Source organism: Lithobates pipiens, unplaced genomic scaffold, assembly GCF_037356315.1.
Source record: "Lithobates pipiens isolate NorthernLeopardFrog02 unplaced genomic scaffold, aLitPip1_a1.2 Scaffold_8, whole genome shotgun sequence".
Taxonomy (NCBI): Eukaryota; Metazoa; Chordata; class Amphibia; order Anura; family Ranidae; genus Lithobates; species Lithobates pipiens.
This window is the reverse complement of record NW_027507903.1, coordinates 545,970,563-545,986,798: the sequence shown is the minus strand read 5'-3', so window position 1 is coordinate 545,986,798 and position 16,236 is coordinate 545,970,563. Positions and strand designations below refer to the sequence as shown.

At 49.8% G+C, this 16,236-nt stretch overlaps 1 protein-coding gene across 2 annotated transcripts in view; it reads left to right on the top strand.

The window, feature by feature from the left end:
* The window catches only part of LOC143960843 (aspartate aminotransferase, cytoplasmic-like), a 91,855-nt gene that overhangs the window by 57,836 nt on the left and 17,783 nt on the right, over positions 1-16,236 (top strand). For both annotated transcript variants that reach the window (XM_077469785.1, XM_077469784.1), the window contains 2 exons: positions 10,635-10,736; positions 12,038-12,188. In XM_077469785.1, the coding sequence (XP_077325911.1) occupies positions 10,635-10,736; positions 12,038-12,188 (253 nt within the window). The remainder of the gene's footprint in view (positions 1-10,634; positions 10,737-12,037; positions 12,189-16,236) is intronic.

Below are 16,236 nucleotides of genomic sequence, written 5' to 3'. Positions count from 1 at the left end.
ACCATGGAACACCCATACCTGGCAAGCGGAAGTGAGAGGGTGAGTGCCAAAAAATACCAGTGATAGGAGAGGAAAAGCTGGCTGCCCGATTGATGTGATGGAGTAGGTGCCATGGCAATGAGCATCATCAACATGGAGACACCAAGACAGATTGGTCCCACCGGATGCGAACAGGTCATGCTACTGCCTGAGACCTACCAACCGAGACCGAGTCCTGCACCGAAGAACTAGAAACAGACTCCAACCCAGGGAAATAAGTCCCATGGCATGATCCCCCCCCCCCCACCTGGACCAGACCAGGGATCAGAAAAGATGACTGGACTGATGTCCCTGAGCAGTACTCCAAGAAACCTCCTAGACAAGAGATCGGAGCTGAGAATGGAATCCAGAATCATGACAATGTCCCCCAACCTACCACCTAAGGACCGTGTCTTAAGACACACCCTGAGAGAGTATACATCCCAGGGTGGTAACCAGGGCCTCAATGCAACAGGATGTCAACTGAAGAAAATTGACGTCTGCTTACGACCCGAGGGTGAGCCCGATGGCGAAACGACATCTGTAAGTGAGTGCAGGCATGGTGATATTGATATGGATGCCAAGACGGCTCAACCTGAGAACGCAACTAGAAGGAAAGACAGACAACCAGACATGAAAACAACAACGCCCCTCTGCCTACTTAAGAATGAGAACATTGACAGAAAAACAAGACCACAGCGCATAAATGAACCTGATGACGAACCCCCCCCCCCCCGTGTGAGTAGTGAGTTGGACCGAGTAACCTGCAGCGCAGAGACAGGTAATTAACAGAACTCAGGCCTAGAGTACCCACGGACCGTGGTGGGTAGACGTACAGGTGTGGTGAATGAAACATGCATTGTATGACGTATGGTATACGGGTGAGAAGATTGTGGTCAACAATCATTAATAATGAAACCTCAGCCCGTATGGATCTGTAGATGTGACAGATCCTGACGTGTGAGCCCTAGCTAACTGCCCTAGGTACCACATGAACACAGGCACAATGAGACATGACAAACAACAAATATGAAAACAGGTACCGTAGTATGCCATGAGTGACAGAAACGCTGAGCCAGAAATGCAAGGACAGCAACCCTATGACAGAATGTTGCGACAGAAATGCTGAACTGAATGCTGAGGCAGAAACGAACAGAAACCCAGGAGCAGAATGCAATGACAGAACGCTGAGGCAGTAATGACATGACAAAAAATCCTGGGGCAGAAACGCTGAGGCAGTAATGACATGACAGAAAATCCTGGGGCCGAAATGCTGAGCCAGAAATGCAAGACAGAACACTGACAGAAATACTGGGGCAGGAAACGCTAAGACAGAAATGCAGAAAACTGTACGCCGAGACAAAATCCAGAGGCAGAAACACTATGAGAGAAATCCGGGGGCAGAACACTATGACTAGAGGCGATTCAGTTCGCATTGTGCGCTATATAAGTATTTCATTCATTCATTCATTCATTCACAGAAATCCAGGGGCAGAACACTATGACAGAAATCCAGGGGCAGAACACTATGACAGAAATCCAGGGGCAGAACACTATGACAGAAATCCAGGGGCAGAACACTATGACAGAAATCCAGGGGCAGAACACTATGACAGAAATCCAGGGGCAGAACACTACGACAGAAATCCAGGGGCAGAACACTACGACATAAATCCAGGGGCAGAACACCATGACCAAAACCCAGGGGCAGAACCACGACCGAAATCCAGGGGCAGAACCATGACCGAAATCCAGGGGCAGAACACCACAACCGTAATCCAGGGGCAGAACGCCACGACAGAAATCCAGGGGTAGAACGCCACAACAGAAATCCAGGGGTAGAACACCACAACAGAAATCCAGGGGTAGAACGCCACAACAGAAATCCAGGGGTAGAACGCCACAACAGAAGTCCAGAGGCGGAAATGCCAAGACAGAAATCCAGGGGCAGAAACGCCAAGACGGACATCCAGGGGCGGAAACGCCAAGACGGACATCCAGGGGCGGAAACGTCAAGACGGACATCCAGGGGCGGAAACGCCAAGACAGACATCCAGGGGCGGAAACGCCAAGACAGACATCCAGGGGCGGAAACGCCAAGACAGACATCCAGGGGCGGAAACGCCAAGACAGACATCCAGGGGCGGAAACGCCAAGACAGACATCCAGGGGCGGAAACGCCAAGACAGACATCCAGGGGCGGAAACGCCAAGACAGGCATCCAGGGGCGGAAACGCCAAGACAGGCATCCAGGGGCGGAAACGCCAAGACAGACATCCAGGGGCGGAAACGCTAAGGCAGAAATCCAAGGGCAGAAATGCTATGACAGACATGCCGGGCAGAAACGCTATGACAGACATGCCGGGCAGAAACGCTAAAAAGAACTGCTGGACCGAACGCTGTGACTAAAATGCTGGACCGAACGCTATGACTGAAAAATGCTGGACCGAACGCTATGACTGAAAAATGCTGGCCGAACGCTATGACAGAAAAATGCTGGCCGAACGCTGTGCCAGAAATTCTGGGCAGAACGACGAGCCAGAAATGCTGGACTGAAGCTGTGACAGAAATGCTGGACTGAGCGATGTGACAGAAATGCTGGACTGAGTGCTGTGACAGAAATGCTGGACTGAGCGCTGTGACAGAAATGCTGGACTGAGCGCTGTGACAGAAATGCTGGACTGAGCGCTGTGACAGAAATGCTGGACTGAGCGCTGTGACAAATGCTGGACTGAGCGCTGTGACAGAAATAAAGTATATACACAATTTAAGTGGTTAAATCCACAGTAGAGCAGGTGACGCCCATGGGAGAACACAGAAGCCAGCAGCACATGTGAGTAGAACCACAGATCCAGCAGAACCACTGCAGCAACGAGGTTTGCCCTCTTCTAGCAAACCAGAAAGTTTGACAGGTATCATCAATGAGCTCAAGCAATTGACAGTGCTTCATATCGAGACCACTGAATAGACTATTATCTTGGAAACACCGCTAAGAGATGGAGTGCTGACCGAGCTGAGGAAGGTTAACCTGGATGTCATCCACTTATCATTTGTATATGCTTCATTCCATATATTTTCTGGTAAGCGCATTCAACATATGGTGACGGGTATCTCACGCGCCTTGGAAAGTGTTGAACCACTGTGGTGTTGTCATTTAAGAACACTTACGTCCGTCATTTGGATTCACTTATGAACTTTTCTTTAATTGGACTTTTTTCACTTTAATGCCATGTTTGACTTTTTTGGTCATCTACACATTATTTGAGGTCTTTTTGCACAATTGTATCAGTATTTATTTTCATATTTTATTTTATTCATTTGTTTAATCTTATTTCTATATTATATGTAGTGGAGGGTTGGCGCAGCTTTGTATATAATTTATTACTGTTGGGTGCCATATCACATTTATTGCTGCAGCCTATTTTGTTAGTTTGTTAATTTCACATTATTTTTCCTAGCGCGGTTTACATTTTTCCTATTTTGTGCTGTGACAGAAATGCTGGACTGAGTGCTGTGACAGAAATGCTGGACTGAGCGCTGTGACAGAAATGCTGGACTGAGCGCTGTGACAGAAATGCTGGACTGAACGCTGTGACAGAAATGCTGGACTGAACGCTGTGACAGAAATGCTGGGCAGAACGGTGCGACAGAAATGCTGGGCAGAACGGTGCGACAGAAATGCTGGGCAGAACGGTGCGACAGAAATGCTGGGCAGAACGGTGCGACAGAAATGCTGGGCAGAACGGTGCGACAGAAATGCTGGGCAGAACGGTGCGACAGAAATGCTGGGCAGAACGGTGCGACAGAAATGCTGGGCAGAACGGTGCGACAGAAATGCTGGGCAGAACGGTGCGACAGAAATGCTGGGCAGAACGCTGAGACAGAAATGCTGGGCCGAACGTTGTGACAGAAATTGCTGGGCCCAACGCTTGTGACAGAAAATCGCAGGCAGAACGCTGTGACAGAAAATTGCTGGGCCCAACGCTTGTGACAGAAAATCGCAGGCAGAACGCTTGTGACAGAAAATCGCAGGCAGAACGCTGTGACAGAAAATCGCAGGCAGAACGCTGTGACAGAAAATCGCAGGCAGAACGCTGTGCCAGAAATTCTGGGCAGAACGACGAGCCAGAAATGCTGGACTGAAGCTGTGACAGAAATGCTGGACTGAGCGATGTGACAGAAATGCTGGACTGAGCGCTGTGACAGAAATGCTGGACTGAGCGCTGTGACAGAAATGCTGGACTGAGCGCTGTGACAGAAATGCTGGACTGAGCGCTGTGACAGAAATGCTGGACTGAGCGCTGTGACAGAAATGCTGGACTGAGCGCTGTGACAGAAATGCTGGACTGAGCGCTGTGACAGAAATGCTGGACTGAGCGCTGTGACAAAAATGCTGGACTGAACGCTGTGACAGAAATGCTGGACTGAACGCTGTGACAGAAATGCTGGACTGAACGCTGTGACAGAAATGCTGGGCAGAACGGTGCGACAGAAATGCTGGGCAGAACGGTGCGACAGAAATGCTGGGCAGAACGGTGCGACAGAAATGCTGGGCAGAACGGTGCGACAGAAATGCTGGGCAGAACGGTGCGACAGAAATGCTGGGCAGAACGGTGCGACAGAAATGCTGGGCAGAACGGTGCGACAGAAATGCTGGGCAGAACGGTGCGACAGAAATGCTGGGCAGAACGGTGCGACAGAAATGCTGGGCAGAACGCTGAGACAGAAATGCTGGGCCGAACATTGTGACAGAAATTGCTGGGCCCAACGCTTGTGACAGAAAATCGCAGGCAGAACGCTGTGACAGAAAATCGCAGGCAGAACGCTGTGACAGAAAATCGCAGGCAGAACGCTGTGACAGAAAATCGCAGGCAGAACGCTATGACAGAAATACGCTGGCAGAACGCTATGACAGAAATACGCTGGCAGAACGCTATGACAGAAATACGCTGGCAGAACGCTATGACAGAAAAAACGCTGGCAGAACGCTATGACAGAAAAAACGCTGGCAGAACGCTATGACAGAAAATGCTGGCAGAACGCTATGACAGAAAAAACGCTGGCAGAACGCTATGACAGAAAAAACGCTGGCAGAACGCTATGACAGAAAATGCTGGCAGAACGCTATGACAGAAAATGCTGGCAGAACGCTATGACAGAAAACGCTGGCAGAACGCTATGACAGAAAACGCTGGCAGAACGCAGTGACGGAAAATGCTGGCAGAACGCTATGACAGAAACCGCTGGCAGGACGCTATGACAGAAAAGCAATGACCAAAGCAGCATCAATGAAAACATAATGCAGTTTGTGATGGAGAGCCTGCATACAGTGCTAAAACTTACTACAGGAAAACGCCTATGTGGGGGGGGGGGGGGGAGCCAGCGCAGCCGAATAACTCCCCCTCCCCCCGCCAGGAGCACCGGATATGTATCCTGCATATGTGAGGGGGGGGGGGAGCCGGCGCGGCCGATTACCTCCCCCTCCCCCCCACGGGAAAAACCCGGTGGGAAGGGCGGACTACACGCAGGAGAGCTGAGGGAGGGGAGAATGTGGGCGAAGGACGGCCGATCACCTCCCCCCCCCCCGCAGGAACACAGAGCCGACTGCCGGAGAGCTGAGGGAGGGCAGAATCGGCGGGTGTACAGCATATGTGTGTATGGGGGGGGGTGGGGGCCGGCCGACTACCTCCCCCTCCCCCCCACCAGGAGAATCGTCGGAACAGAGCATATGTGAGGGAGGGGGAGGCGGCGTGGTCGATTATCTCCCCCCCCCCCACGAGGAGAAACGGCGGGTGCTCCGTACCTGCGAGGGGAGAGGGGGAGGCCGACTATCTCCACCTCCCCTCACCAGGCGTGCGGCTCCCTTGTGAAAAGATGCCTGGAGAGCGGAGCTGGCGGGGGGCTCCCTCGTGGAGCAGGTGAACATCCCCCCAACGAGAGGCGGAACATAACAGAAGGACGCCCCCCCCTCACCCCCCCGGCATGAGCACCAGGAGAAGGAGGCGGGCGGCACGTCAGCCAGAGCTGTGGGTGGTAAAGGGAGGAAGTAGGACGGACGGATGGATGAACTGTCCGTCCTCCCCCATACCCGAATGCCGGGAGAAGCAACCCCCCTCCCTGCTGGAATACGGTTGAACCAAAAAGGGGGGGGGGGTTACGGCAGGGCGGCCACCACAAGCCAGGGGACCCAGGGATGAGGGAGAGAGGCGGCCGACCGCCGCTATGCTAAGACAAGCTCCCACCTAGAAATCCCCAACCCAGGCCCTCACAGAGGAGGAGGGTTAAATAGTCCCTCAGACTCCTCCCACAAATATAGGCTGGCCTGCGGCCAGCCTTCCCACATATTCTGTGCAAATATGAGCTTTCCACACCTATTAGTGGCACAGAAGATTAGCAAAGGTAGGAGGGGGCGGCATGGGACATGGTTCTTAAAAGATTGCCCAATGAAAATATGCAAATTAAGGTGTTTTGCATTATTTTAGGAGCAGAAACCCTGAAAGCAAATGCTCCAAAAAACATAAGACCTGCCAACCATCACAGGATGACAACACCTAACAGGTTCTCACATTCATTAAGCATGTGGTCAATGCACTCTAAAGGAGTTGTTTCCACTTACCCTGTGAAGGGAGAGAATCCAGTAAATTGGCACATGCGTTTATGCCAGCATGATAGAAGATGCCTTGCCAAGCTCAGGGTGCATTTTGGGCCTGCATGCCGTCTGCAGTGGCAGAGAAATGAAATTGCACAGGTTGCCTCACAAGGATGGGGGGTTGCGCAAAATTCCAAGACCTATTAAGACGGCTATAGCAGAAAGTATGCTGCAACATCCATAATGATAGAGCGTAAATCACTCGTTCATGAAGGATGGTCTTTACCTATAATGACTGAGTGTAAATCGCTCATGATGGAGGATGGCCTTTTCCCATAATGACAGAGCGTAAATCGCTCATGATGGACGATGGCCTTTTCTGATGATGGCAGAGTGTAAATCGCTCATGATGGAGGATGGCCTTTTCCCATGATGGCAGAGCGTAAATCGCTCATGGAGGATGACAGGAGACCTCTTTAGAAGACCAATTTACAGTAACAGGTTCCCTAAGCTTTATCCATATAAAATGGCTGCTGTATGTTTATGGACTGCACTTCCAGGGCTGGTTGCTGCCCTCTTGTGTCTGGTGCAGCGAGTGTCTTTGCCTTTTTATAATTTGGTTGCCTTCAATGGACTTGTTCACACCAGTGCAGCGCACTCTCGTGCCGTCAACAAGTAGAATGTTGCATTGTTTGTTTATAGGAACACATCGGGGAAAGTGGCAAAACGCATGTAGAATGCATCAAAAACACTCATGCAGAAACACATCGGGAATACAAACATTTTGGTGATCTGGCCATCAGGCTTGCACAGAATCTATAGAGTGACAGATTTTGCCTGCCAACCAGTAATAGAGTTAACTTTGATTATTAACGTCAGTAATGGCATTACATTCAACATTGGAAACTGCAAGATTTGCACAGTTTCTGGAAAAAGTGGAACCTGGCAACTGAATTTTGGTTGATACTTTTGATAGCCCTAGTACAAGCGCTGGCACACTTAGTTACTGCTAGGAGAGCATTATGCCACTGGAGGGCAGGCGGAACTTCTACACAAGCCTTCAACATTTCCTATAATGGATGTTATTGTTTGGCCAAACGCTGAACAACGCAATTAAGCAAATGACAGGAGGAAAAGTCTGGACTGTAGCCACAGACTAGTAAGAGGAAGCCGGCATCCTTCACTCAAGCCCACTGAACTTCAGAAGGGTCAGGAGGCCAAATCGTATAGGACAGGCTGCAGATTTAATAGCCCACAGTGGAGGTATCTCAAAGTTACTTTTGACATGAAATAAATCCAGAGAAAGCTGCTAAGTTTGCTGGAAAGTCTCTTTTAAAGGCGCGTCCAACCAGTCTCTTCCAGTTGGGACCAGGGGGCCTAAGTGAAGCAGATGATCGTAGCTTCCTTCTGGAGGGTTTGGACAACAATCTCCAAAGACCAGTGGGTCCAGAAGACAGGTGGGTGGACAGTGGAGAACAGATCTCAGAAGAGAAAATGTTTGCAAATTGTTTTGCTGCTACAAGACCATCAAGCCAGTGATGCCGAAAACATAGAATCATCTGGGGGCCTTTATCCCCAGTTTTTTTTTTTTAGTACCTAAGGAAGGAGCCTCCTGACCTGTTTCAGTTTGAGGGAATGTAATGTGTTCATACACATCAAGAGGTTCAAGATGGAGTCCATGCAGACAGTCACAGGTACAGTTCAGCAGGAAGACCAATTGGAATCATTCGACTGGCGACTCATACTTCCATGTACCGATCAATGCCGAACACCAGAGGCGTGTAAGATTTGTGGTGGCCAGAGTTCACTTCCAGTTTTCTGCCTTTTACAGAATTAGCACAGCCCAAGGAATCTTTTTGAAGATCTTGTTAACAGTGGTGGTACCTTTGGGCCAGGTGGCACATGAGGGAGTTTCAATTTGCCTTTAGCCTATGAGTTGGGCTGTCTATGGATCAGAAAGTCTTTGTGCCTATATAAATTCAACAAGAACTAAAATTTTGGACATCGCCACTGCACTTCTTTTGATGATTCTGAAGCTTGATGCCAGTCTCTGGGGCTGGTGGGTCCACCATCTGAAGCGACAAGTGCAAGGCCATTGGAGCATGGTGAAGCGCAGACTCCCCAAGTATCTTGAATGGGGAAAAAACCTTTTTCTAGCATTGCAAGTCTTTCAAGATTTTCAAGGGGTTGACAACAAGACCGTAGTAGCCTACATTGCCTAAAAAGGGCACACCAAAAGTCTTTTGTTGTATCTTGCAAAGAAACTTTTTGTGGGGCAGAGAATCACTTAAATCAGTTAAGGTTGGTCTTATTACCAAGGAAGCACAGCCAATTTTTGGTTCGGTTAGGCAGAAAATTTTTTTTTTTTTCAACAGGTGCCTCATAACAAAATTGGCCCTATGAGGCGTTCCAGCAGTAGCTCTCAGGGAGACTTTACTGAACATGCAGCTTCTGATATTTGTAACAGGATACCAATGCAAAGGCTCCATCGTAAAAGAGGTTCATAGTGCCATGGAATTCTCTGTTTGATCTTTGTCTAAAGAATCCTTTATGGCAAGGTCAGTAACGGCTCCCCAATCCAATAAGACTACTTTTAATAGCCTGGCTATGGAATAGGCTACACTAGAGGTCCAGGGATTCTCATCTGAGGTTGTTCAGACCCTGGTGACCAGAAGATCATCCATGAACACTACATAGGAGAGGATATGAAAGAAGTCTGTTTTGTCTGCTCAGCTAAAGCTTTCTCTCCTATGTTCCCTGCTCTAGCCAAAATCCTTGACATTTTATAGTCAGCGATGGAAGTTGGTCTGCCATACAAATCCATTTAAGGTATAGATCGCTACCTTATCTTTTCACAGGCTGCCGATGGGTGAAAAAGCCAGTGACCAGATGCTTCTTCCAGATGACAATCCATATGACCTTGAGACAAATCCTGGTTCCCTCTGTGGGACTTAGACTTGGATATGAGAGCACACTTTTGCTACAATAAGTTTCATTTCCATTGAAGTACCTCACAGTAAAACTAGTTCTGACAGCAATTACTTCAGACAGATATTGAAGGTTGCAACACTTTCCTGCAAGGGCCGTTTGGTGGCTTTTTATTTTTACCAGAGATAGGGATACCACATCTATCTCCAAAGTTCAATTTTAAAATGGTATCCAATTTCAGAGGGACTACTTCCCAGTTTTTCTGGAGTTTTCACATGAGAGGCACTGAATGCACAGCAGGAAGACTTCAGTTTTCTTACACATGGTTGAGTTACTAACAGTGTACTGGGTCAAAAGAGGAAAGTGTACAATCTTTTCATTTATCCATCAGGCCCTCAAGAGTCATCCACTCTTGGGTTACCAGGGTGATTAGATTGGCATGCAGGAAGCACACTTTTCTGCTCTGAAACAATTGCAAGCCTATTTAGAGGGGTGGCAGCCTTTGGGGCAGTTATGCCAGGATTGCTTGCAAGATATAGGTAAGGGCTAGCTTGAAGTTCTGGTGCGGTCTTCAACCATACAAACTAAATATGCGACCAGTAAGTTTGGGACAAAAGAGATCAATTCTTTCTGGCTTGAACAGCTTTTCTTTGATTGTCAGTGTCTCTTTTCATTTGTTTTTTCCCACCCTAGATTGGCTTTGGTATATCCCGTTATGTGCTGACGGGAGGATGGGCCAGTAGAATGGAAAATTGTTATCACTTACCGTAATTTTCCTTTCCTGGCCCATCCTCACGTCAGCACAGTACTCCCTCCCTAGTGGCCTGTCGAAGGATAAGTTATCGAACATCTTAGTTGGCTGTCTTTTATATTTTATGAGATCTGTGCATGACATAAGATGGCATTTTTTTTTAAATGCCAGCAACTACTTATGAAAACTGTTACTATTGATATAAATAGAAAAGGAATAGGTAGTGATCTAAAATGGTTTTAAAAGAAGAGTGAGCTAAGCAACATTGTAGACTTTGAGTTAAACAATGCTTTACCTGTCAGGACACAACTTTTATCCTCCCCTTTCTTTGTCTTCATCCTTTTTCAGACTTTTCCTGATTATTCCATTGTTGTGCTTCCAATATCCTGTACTCCGACTGGAATACAATTCAACAAGAGTGTGTGGAAACAAATCGCAACTTTATTGAAGGTAAGAGGTCATTTTGTAAACTCTCTGCTTCTAATACAGCCAATAGATAATTATATTTTTATTGTTTTCCCAGCATTTTTGCTGGTTTAAAAGGGCTTGCACAAAGCTGTTCTTGCAAACAAGATTGTATCTACTTAACTATCCTGCTACATACCATGCAGAGCACAGAGTCGATCACAGAATCAATCAAAATAAATCTTGTTCTGAGGTTTATAGAGCTTTATAGAAACCAAACTACCAGGAACCTTGTCATCCTTTGTCCCTGATAGAGATAAAATCCAGAAAAAAACAAGATACAAATGTTATAAATTAAGTTGCAGTTCAGTGACTAAAATAGGTATTTGATCCCCAAGCAAAACATGAGTTTTAGCTCCCTCCATACATTTTATATAATATTAAGGTCTAGAGACTGACTAGGCCACTCCATGACCCTAATATGTTTCCTCATGAGCCGCTCCTTTGTTGCCTTGGTGGTATGTTCTGGGTAACTGTCATGCTAGAAGACCCATCCATGACCCATCTTCAGTGTTCTGGCTAAGGGAAGAAGGTTTTCATCCAAGATTGTGCAATACATGGCTTCTTTCATTGGCCCCTCAATACCGAAAAGTCGGTACCTTTAGCAGAGAGACAGCCCCAAAGCATCATGTTTCCACCTCCATGCTTGACTGTAGGGATGGTGTTCTTAGGGTCATAGTCAGCATTTTTCTTCCTCCAAACATGGCATAGTATAAAAGCTCTGCTGACTCCCATTAACCAATCATGTGTAAGCAAAAATACTGGTTTATTATTTTCTTGGTGATTGGATTAGTAAATCAACCTTATTTGTATCAAATCTCTTTTTATTTAATTAAAAAATAAACACGTTTACAATTATCCAATTCTCATCATTCATTAAAACATACATTTCTTTCTTCTTTTCTATATCAACAAAGGGATTTCATTTTTATCCAATAAAAATCTTTAACTTTCCCATTCCCCTTACCTTCTTCCTATTCATCCTCACCTTATTCATTCTAACCACATTCATACAGAGAAAAAAAAAGACGCAAATTATATATATATATAAATAATATATCCAACCATCCTCTCCCTCTCCTCCCGTACTTTAAACCCCTATGGGCCAGTTGTTCCCCTTCTATTTATAGATATTCTATCATGCTTCTTGAGGTAAATCAACCTCATTTGTGTTGTAATGCACCTGGAATGTATTTAACTGACAAACTGAATGTTCAGTTTGAATTTTATTCCAATATCTTTAACTTCTACTTCATGATGTTATATATTCTTTATGTTGACTTTAGAAAAAGAACATCTTCCCATTTTTCCACCTGAAAGGTCAAGGACTATCCTCTGGAGATGTAGACACCGATGCCTGGCCTCTGCGGCACTTTGTTTCAGAAGATTTTGAGCTGTTTTGTGCTCAATCATTTTCAGCCACTTTTGGACTTTACGGTGTGTAAACAGGAGATGTAAAATGATTATTATTATTCACGAGTTATATTGTGCCAACAGTTTTATGCAGCACTTTAAAATGTAGAGGGGGGGCAGCACAATTACAGTACAGTTCAATACAGAATGGACAGGAGGGCCCTGCTCATAGAGCTTACGTTCTAAAGGGAGGGGGTGGTGGTACAAAAGGTAATAGATGTGGGGGATGATTTGATGGGGGTGGGTGTGGGATAGGCTTCCCTGAATAAGTGAGTTTTCAGGGATCTCCTAAAGGTGGAAAGGTTAGGAGCTGATCGGATATACCATAGCAGGGAGTTCCAGAGGAGGGGAGAGGCTCTGGAGAAGTCCTGAAGGCAGGGCCCGACTGGGATTAAAAACCAGCCCTGGAAAAAATTTCGGACCAGCCCAACAGCGTCCACAGTCCACACAAGTCTGACTTCTCCCATGACCTCCATCCCGGCGGCGCTCCCACTCTTGACTCCTCTCCAGTCTCTCTTAGAGACTGCAGACATGATACAGGAGATGGTCAGAGACTGCAGACTTGATGCAAGAGCTCAATGCAGCCTCACCAGCGCCCATCAAATGCAGCCTCACTGTCCCCATCAATGCAGCCTCACTGTGCCAATCAAATGCAGCTATACCCTGCCTGGGAATGCAGCCTCACCATGCCCACAAATGCAGCCTCACTGTGCCCGCCATTGCCGCCTCACTGTGCCCATCAATGCAGCTTTACTGTGCCGTGAATGCAGTCTCACTGTGCCCATCATTGCTGCCCCTACTGTGCCCCTTGTCCCTGTCTGTGGGAAGGTGTGTTGTTGATGTTCGGTACGGTACCTTGCATGCCAGCAGGATATCCATGACGGCCAGCAGCAGGCAGGGTCTGTTCTCATTTTGGATGGGGACAGTGCTCCTTCCAGAGGATCTGTTTGCTGTGAGATGGAGTGGTCCCTGGCCACCTGCACCTTCAGCCATCCTCATTTTCCGGCCCCAGTCAGCCTGCCCTCTGGTCCTGGGGAAGTGGAGAGCACTGGGTGGGAGCTGGAGGGAAGGGGAAGCAGAGTACTAGCGGGGTTGGAGAACACATGGGTGGAGGCAAAGAGCAGGGGGGAGTGGAGATCACAGGGGTGGGGAGTGGAGAGCGCTGGGGGGGAACTTCAGAGCACTGGGGGGCCAAAAAGAACAGGGGTGGAGAGCAAGGTAGGCTGAGAGCACTGGGGAGGCTAAGAGTGTAGGGTGGCGAAGAGCACTGAGGGGCAGAAAAGCAGGGGTGGAGAGCACGGGGGTTGGAGAGTACTGGGGGGGTACAAAGAGGAGGGGGGAGTGGAGAGCAATGGGGGGAGCTTGAGAGCACCAGTGGGGGGCCAGAAAGAACAGGGGTGGAAAGCACGGTAGAGTGGAGAGCACTATGGGGGTTGGAGAGCACTGGTAGGGTTGGAAAGCACATGGGTGGGGGCAAAATGCAGGGGGAGTGGAGAGTACAGGGGTGCGGAGTAGAGAGTGCTGAGGGGAGCCAAAAAGGACAGGGGTGAAGAGCATGGGGGGTAGAGAGCACAGGGGGCTGGAGAGTGATGGGTGGAGCTTAAAAGCACCAGGGGGCCCGAAAGAACAGGGGTGGGGAGAATGGGGGGCTGGAGAGCACTGGGGTGGGGGCTGGAGAGTGATGGGGAGAGCTGGAGAGCACTGGGGGGAAGAAAGCACTGGGGGGAAAGAACAGGTTGGGAGAGCACAGGGGGGAAAGAACAGGTTGGGAGAGCACAGGGGGGAAGAACAGGGGAGGGAGAGCACTGGGGGCAAAGAACAGGGGTGGAGAGCACTGGGGGGGGGGGGCACTGGGGGGGGAGAACAGGAGTGGAGAGCACTGGGGGGAGCACTGGGGGAGTGGAAAGCACTGGGGGGAAAGAACAGGGGTGGAGAGCACTGGGGGGGAAAGAACAGGGGAGAAGAGCACTTGGGGAAAAGAACAGGGGGGAAGAGCACTGGGGGGAGTGGAGAGCACTGGGGGGGAACAGGGGTGGAGTGCACGGGGGGGAGAGAACAGGGGTGGAGAGCACTGGGGGGAGTGGAGAGCACTGGGATGGCGGCTAGAGAAGGATGGGGAGAACTGGAGAGCAGGGGGGCAGAAAGAACAGGGGAAGAGAGAACTGTGGGGGGGGCAGGAGAGTGTGGTGGGGGAGGAGAGCACTGGGGGGGGGCAGGGCTCACTCAAGAGCACAGCTGTGTCTCTTGAGACTTCTGGTTTCGTCTGTTTGAGAGGGTTATGGCAGATGGGGCCTGGTTCTGCGTAAGGAGAAGGAGAGGAGTAAGTACATCTAGGGAGGATGACAGCATGTTGTTGTAGATGGAAGTGGTTAGGTCTGGGAAGGACAGGTATGCGATTTTGTCGTTAAGGCCATAAGTAGCAGAAAGAAGAAGGGAAGTGTTGAAGTTTGCAAAGGTTTGTGTGGGTAGTGGTTTTTGGATTGGCAGCATGGGAGGTAGGAGACAACTGGAGTATGAAACGGATAAGGTTGTGATCAGAGAGAGGAAAGGCGGTGTTAGAGAGGTTTCAGGGAGTGCAGCGATGGGAGAATACGAGGTTGAGAGTATTGCCGTTGGAGTGAGTGGTGGTTTGTGTCCAGTGTGTAAGGTTAAAAGAGGAGGTTAGGTTGAGTAGTTAAGAAGTTGTTGCAGTATTAACATTGATTGGAATGTTAGTCACCTAGGATGATGGCAGGTACTTCAGAGGAGAGAAAGTAGGGCACAGAGGCGGCTCTCTAATTAGGCAAATTAGGCAGCCGCCTAAGGCCTCGCCCTCACAGGGGCCTCATGGCCGCCTAATTTACCTCTGCTTGATCACTGGACTGAACAACAGGCTCCAGGTGCCATCTGTAAAAGCCGTGCGGGCAGCCATAGGACACACCGGGCGGGCCGCAAGTCCATGTGGGGCCCTAAAGCAACTGAGCTGCTCCTGCAGCCCGCACCGCTCACCCACCTGGCCTCTCCGCGTCTGGCCGGCTGCCTATTGGGGTCAGGAGTCCGGCCAGGCTGCAGAAACTATCCCTGCCCTATGACTGTGAAGGGGAAGGAGGAGCTCCGGTGATCCCATCCCAGCGCCTGCTGTAGTCTGGCCGACTACCCCCAGAGATCGTGAGTGCACGGCCGTGCCGCCCTCCTGTGTGCCTGGATAGGAGGAGCGGCGGGGACAGCTGCATATGGAGGAATTGAGCTTCCCATATTCCTCCTGCAGCCGATGAATGACCGTTTCTTCTGCGGGCATTCACTGGCTGCAGAAAGAATACGGAAAGCTCAATTCCTCCATATGCAGCTGTCCCCGCCGCTCCTCCTATCCAGGCACACAGGAGGGCGGCACGGCCGGGCACTCACGATCTCTGGCGGGGGTCGGCCAGGCTGCAGCAGGCGCTGGGATCACCGGAGCTCCTCCTATCTAACTCTTTTACTGCCCGATGCTCCCTGGTTCCTCACAGTTCTATCTGCATACCCTCTCTGCTTCCTGGCTCCCCCCAGTGCTCTCTGGTCCTCCGTGCTCTCCCACTGTGCTGTCCAGCCCCTCCCCACATGCTCTCCCCCCACTGTGCTGTCCAGTCCCCCATTCCTGTGCTCCCTCACAGTGCTCCCCCACAGTGCTCTCTGGTCCCCACAGTGCTCTGTGCTCCCTGGCTCCCCCATGCTCTCCCCCCACTGTCATGTTCAGGTGCCCCCCCACTTCTCTCCACCTCTCCCCCAGTGCTCTGTGCTCCCTGGCTCCCCCCCACTGATTCCCCCCCCAGTGCTCTCTGGTCCTCCGTGCTCTCCCACTGTGCTGTCCAGCCCCTCCCCACATGCTCTCCCCCCACTGTGCTGTCCAGTCCCCCATTCCTGTGCTCCCCCACAGTGCTCTCTGGTCCCCACAGTGCTCTGTGCTCCCTGGCTCCCCCATGCTCTCCCCCCACTGTCATGTTCAGTCGCCCCCCACTTCTCTCCACCTCTCCCCCAGTGCTCTGTGCTCCCTGGCTCCCCCCCACTGATCCCCCCCCCCCAGTGCTCTCTGGTCGGTCCTCCCTGTCTCCCCCAT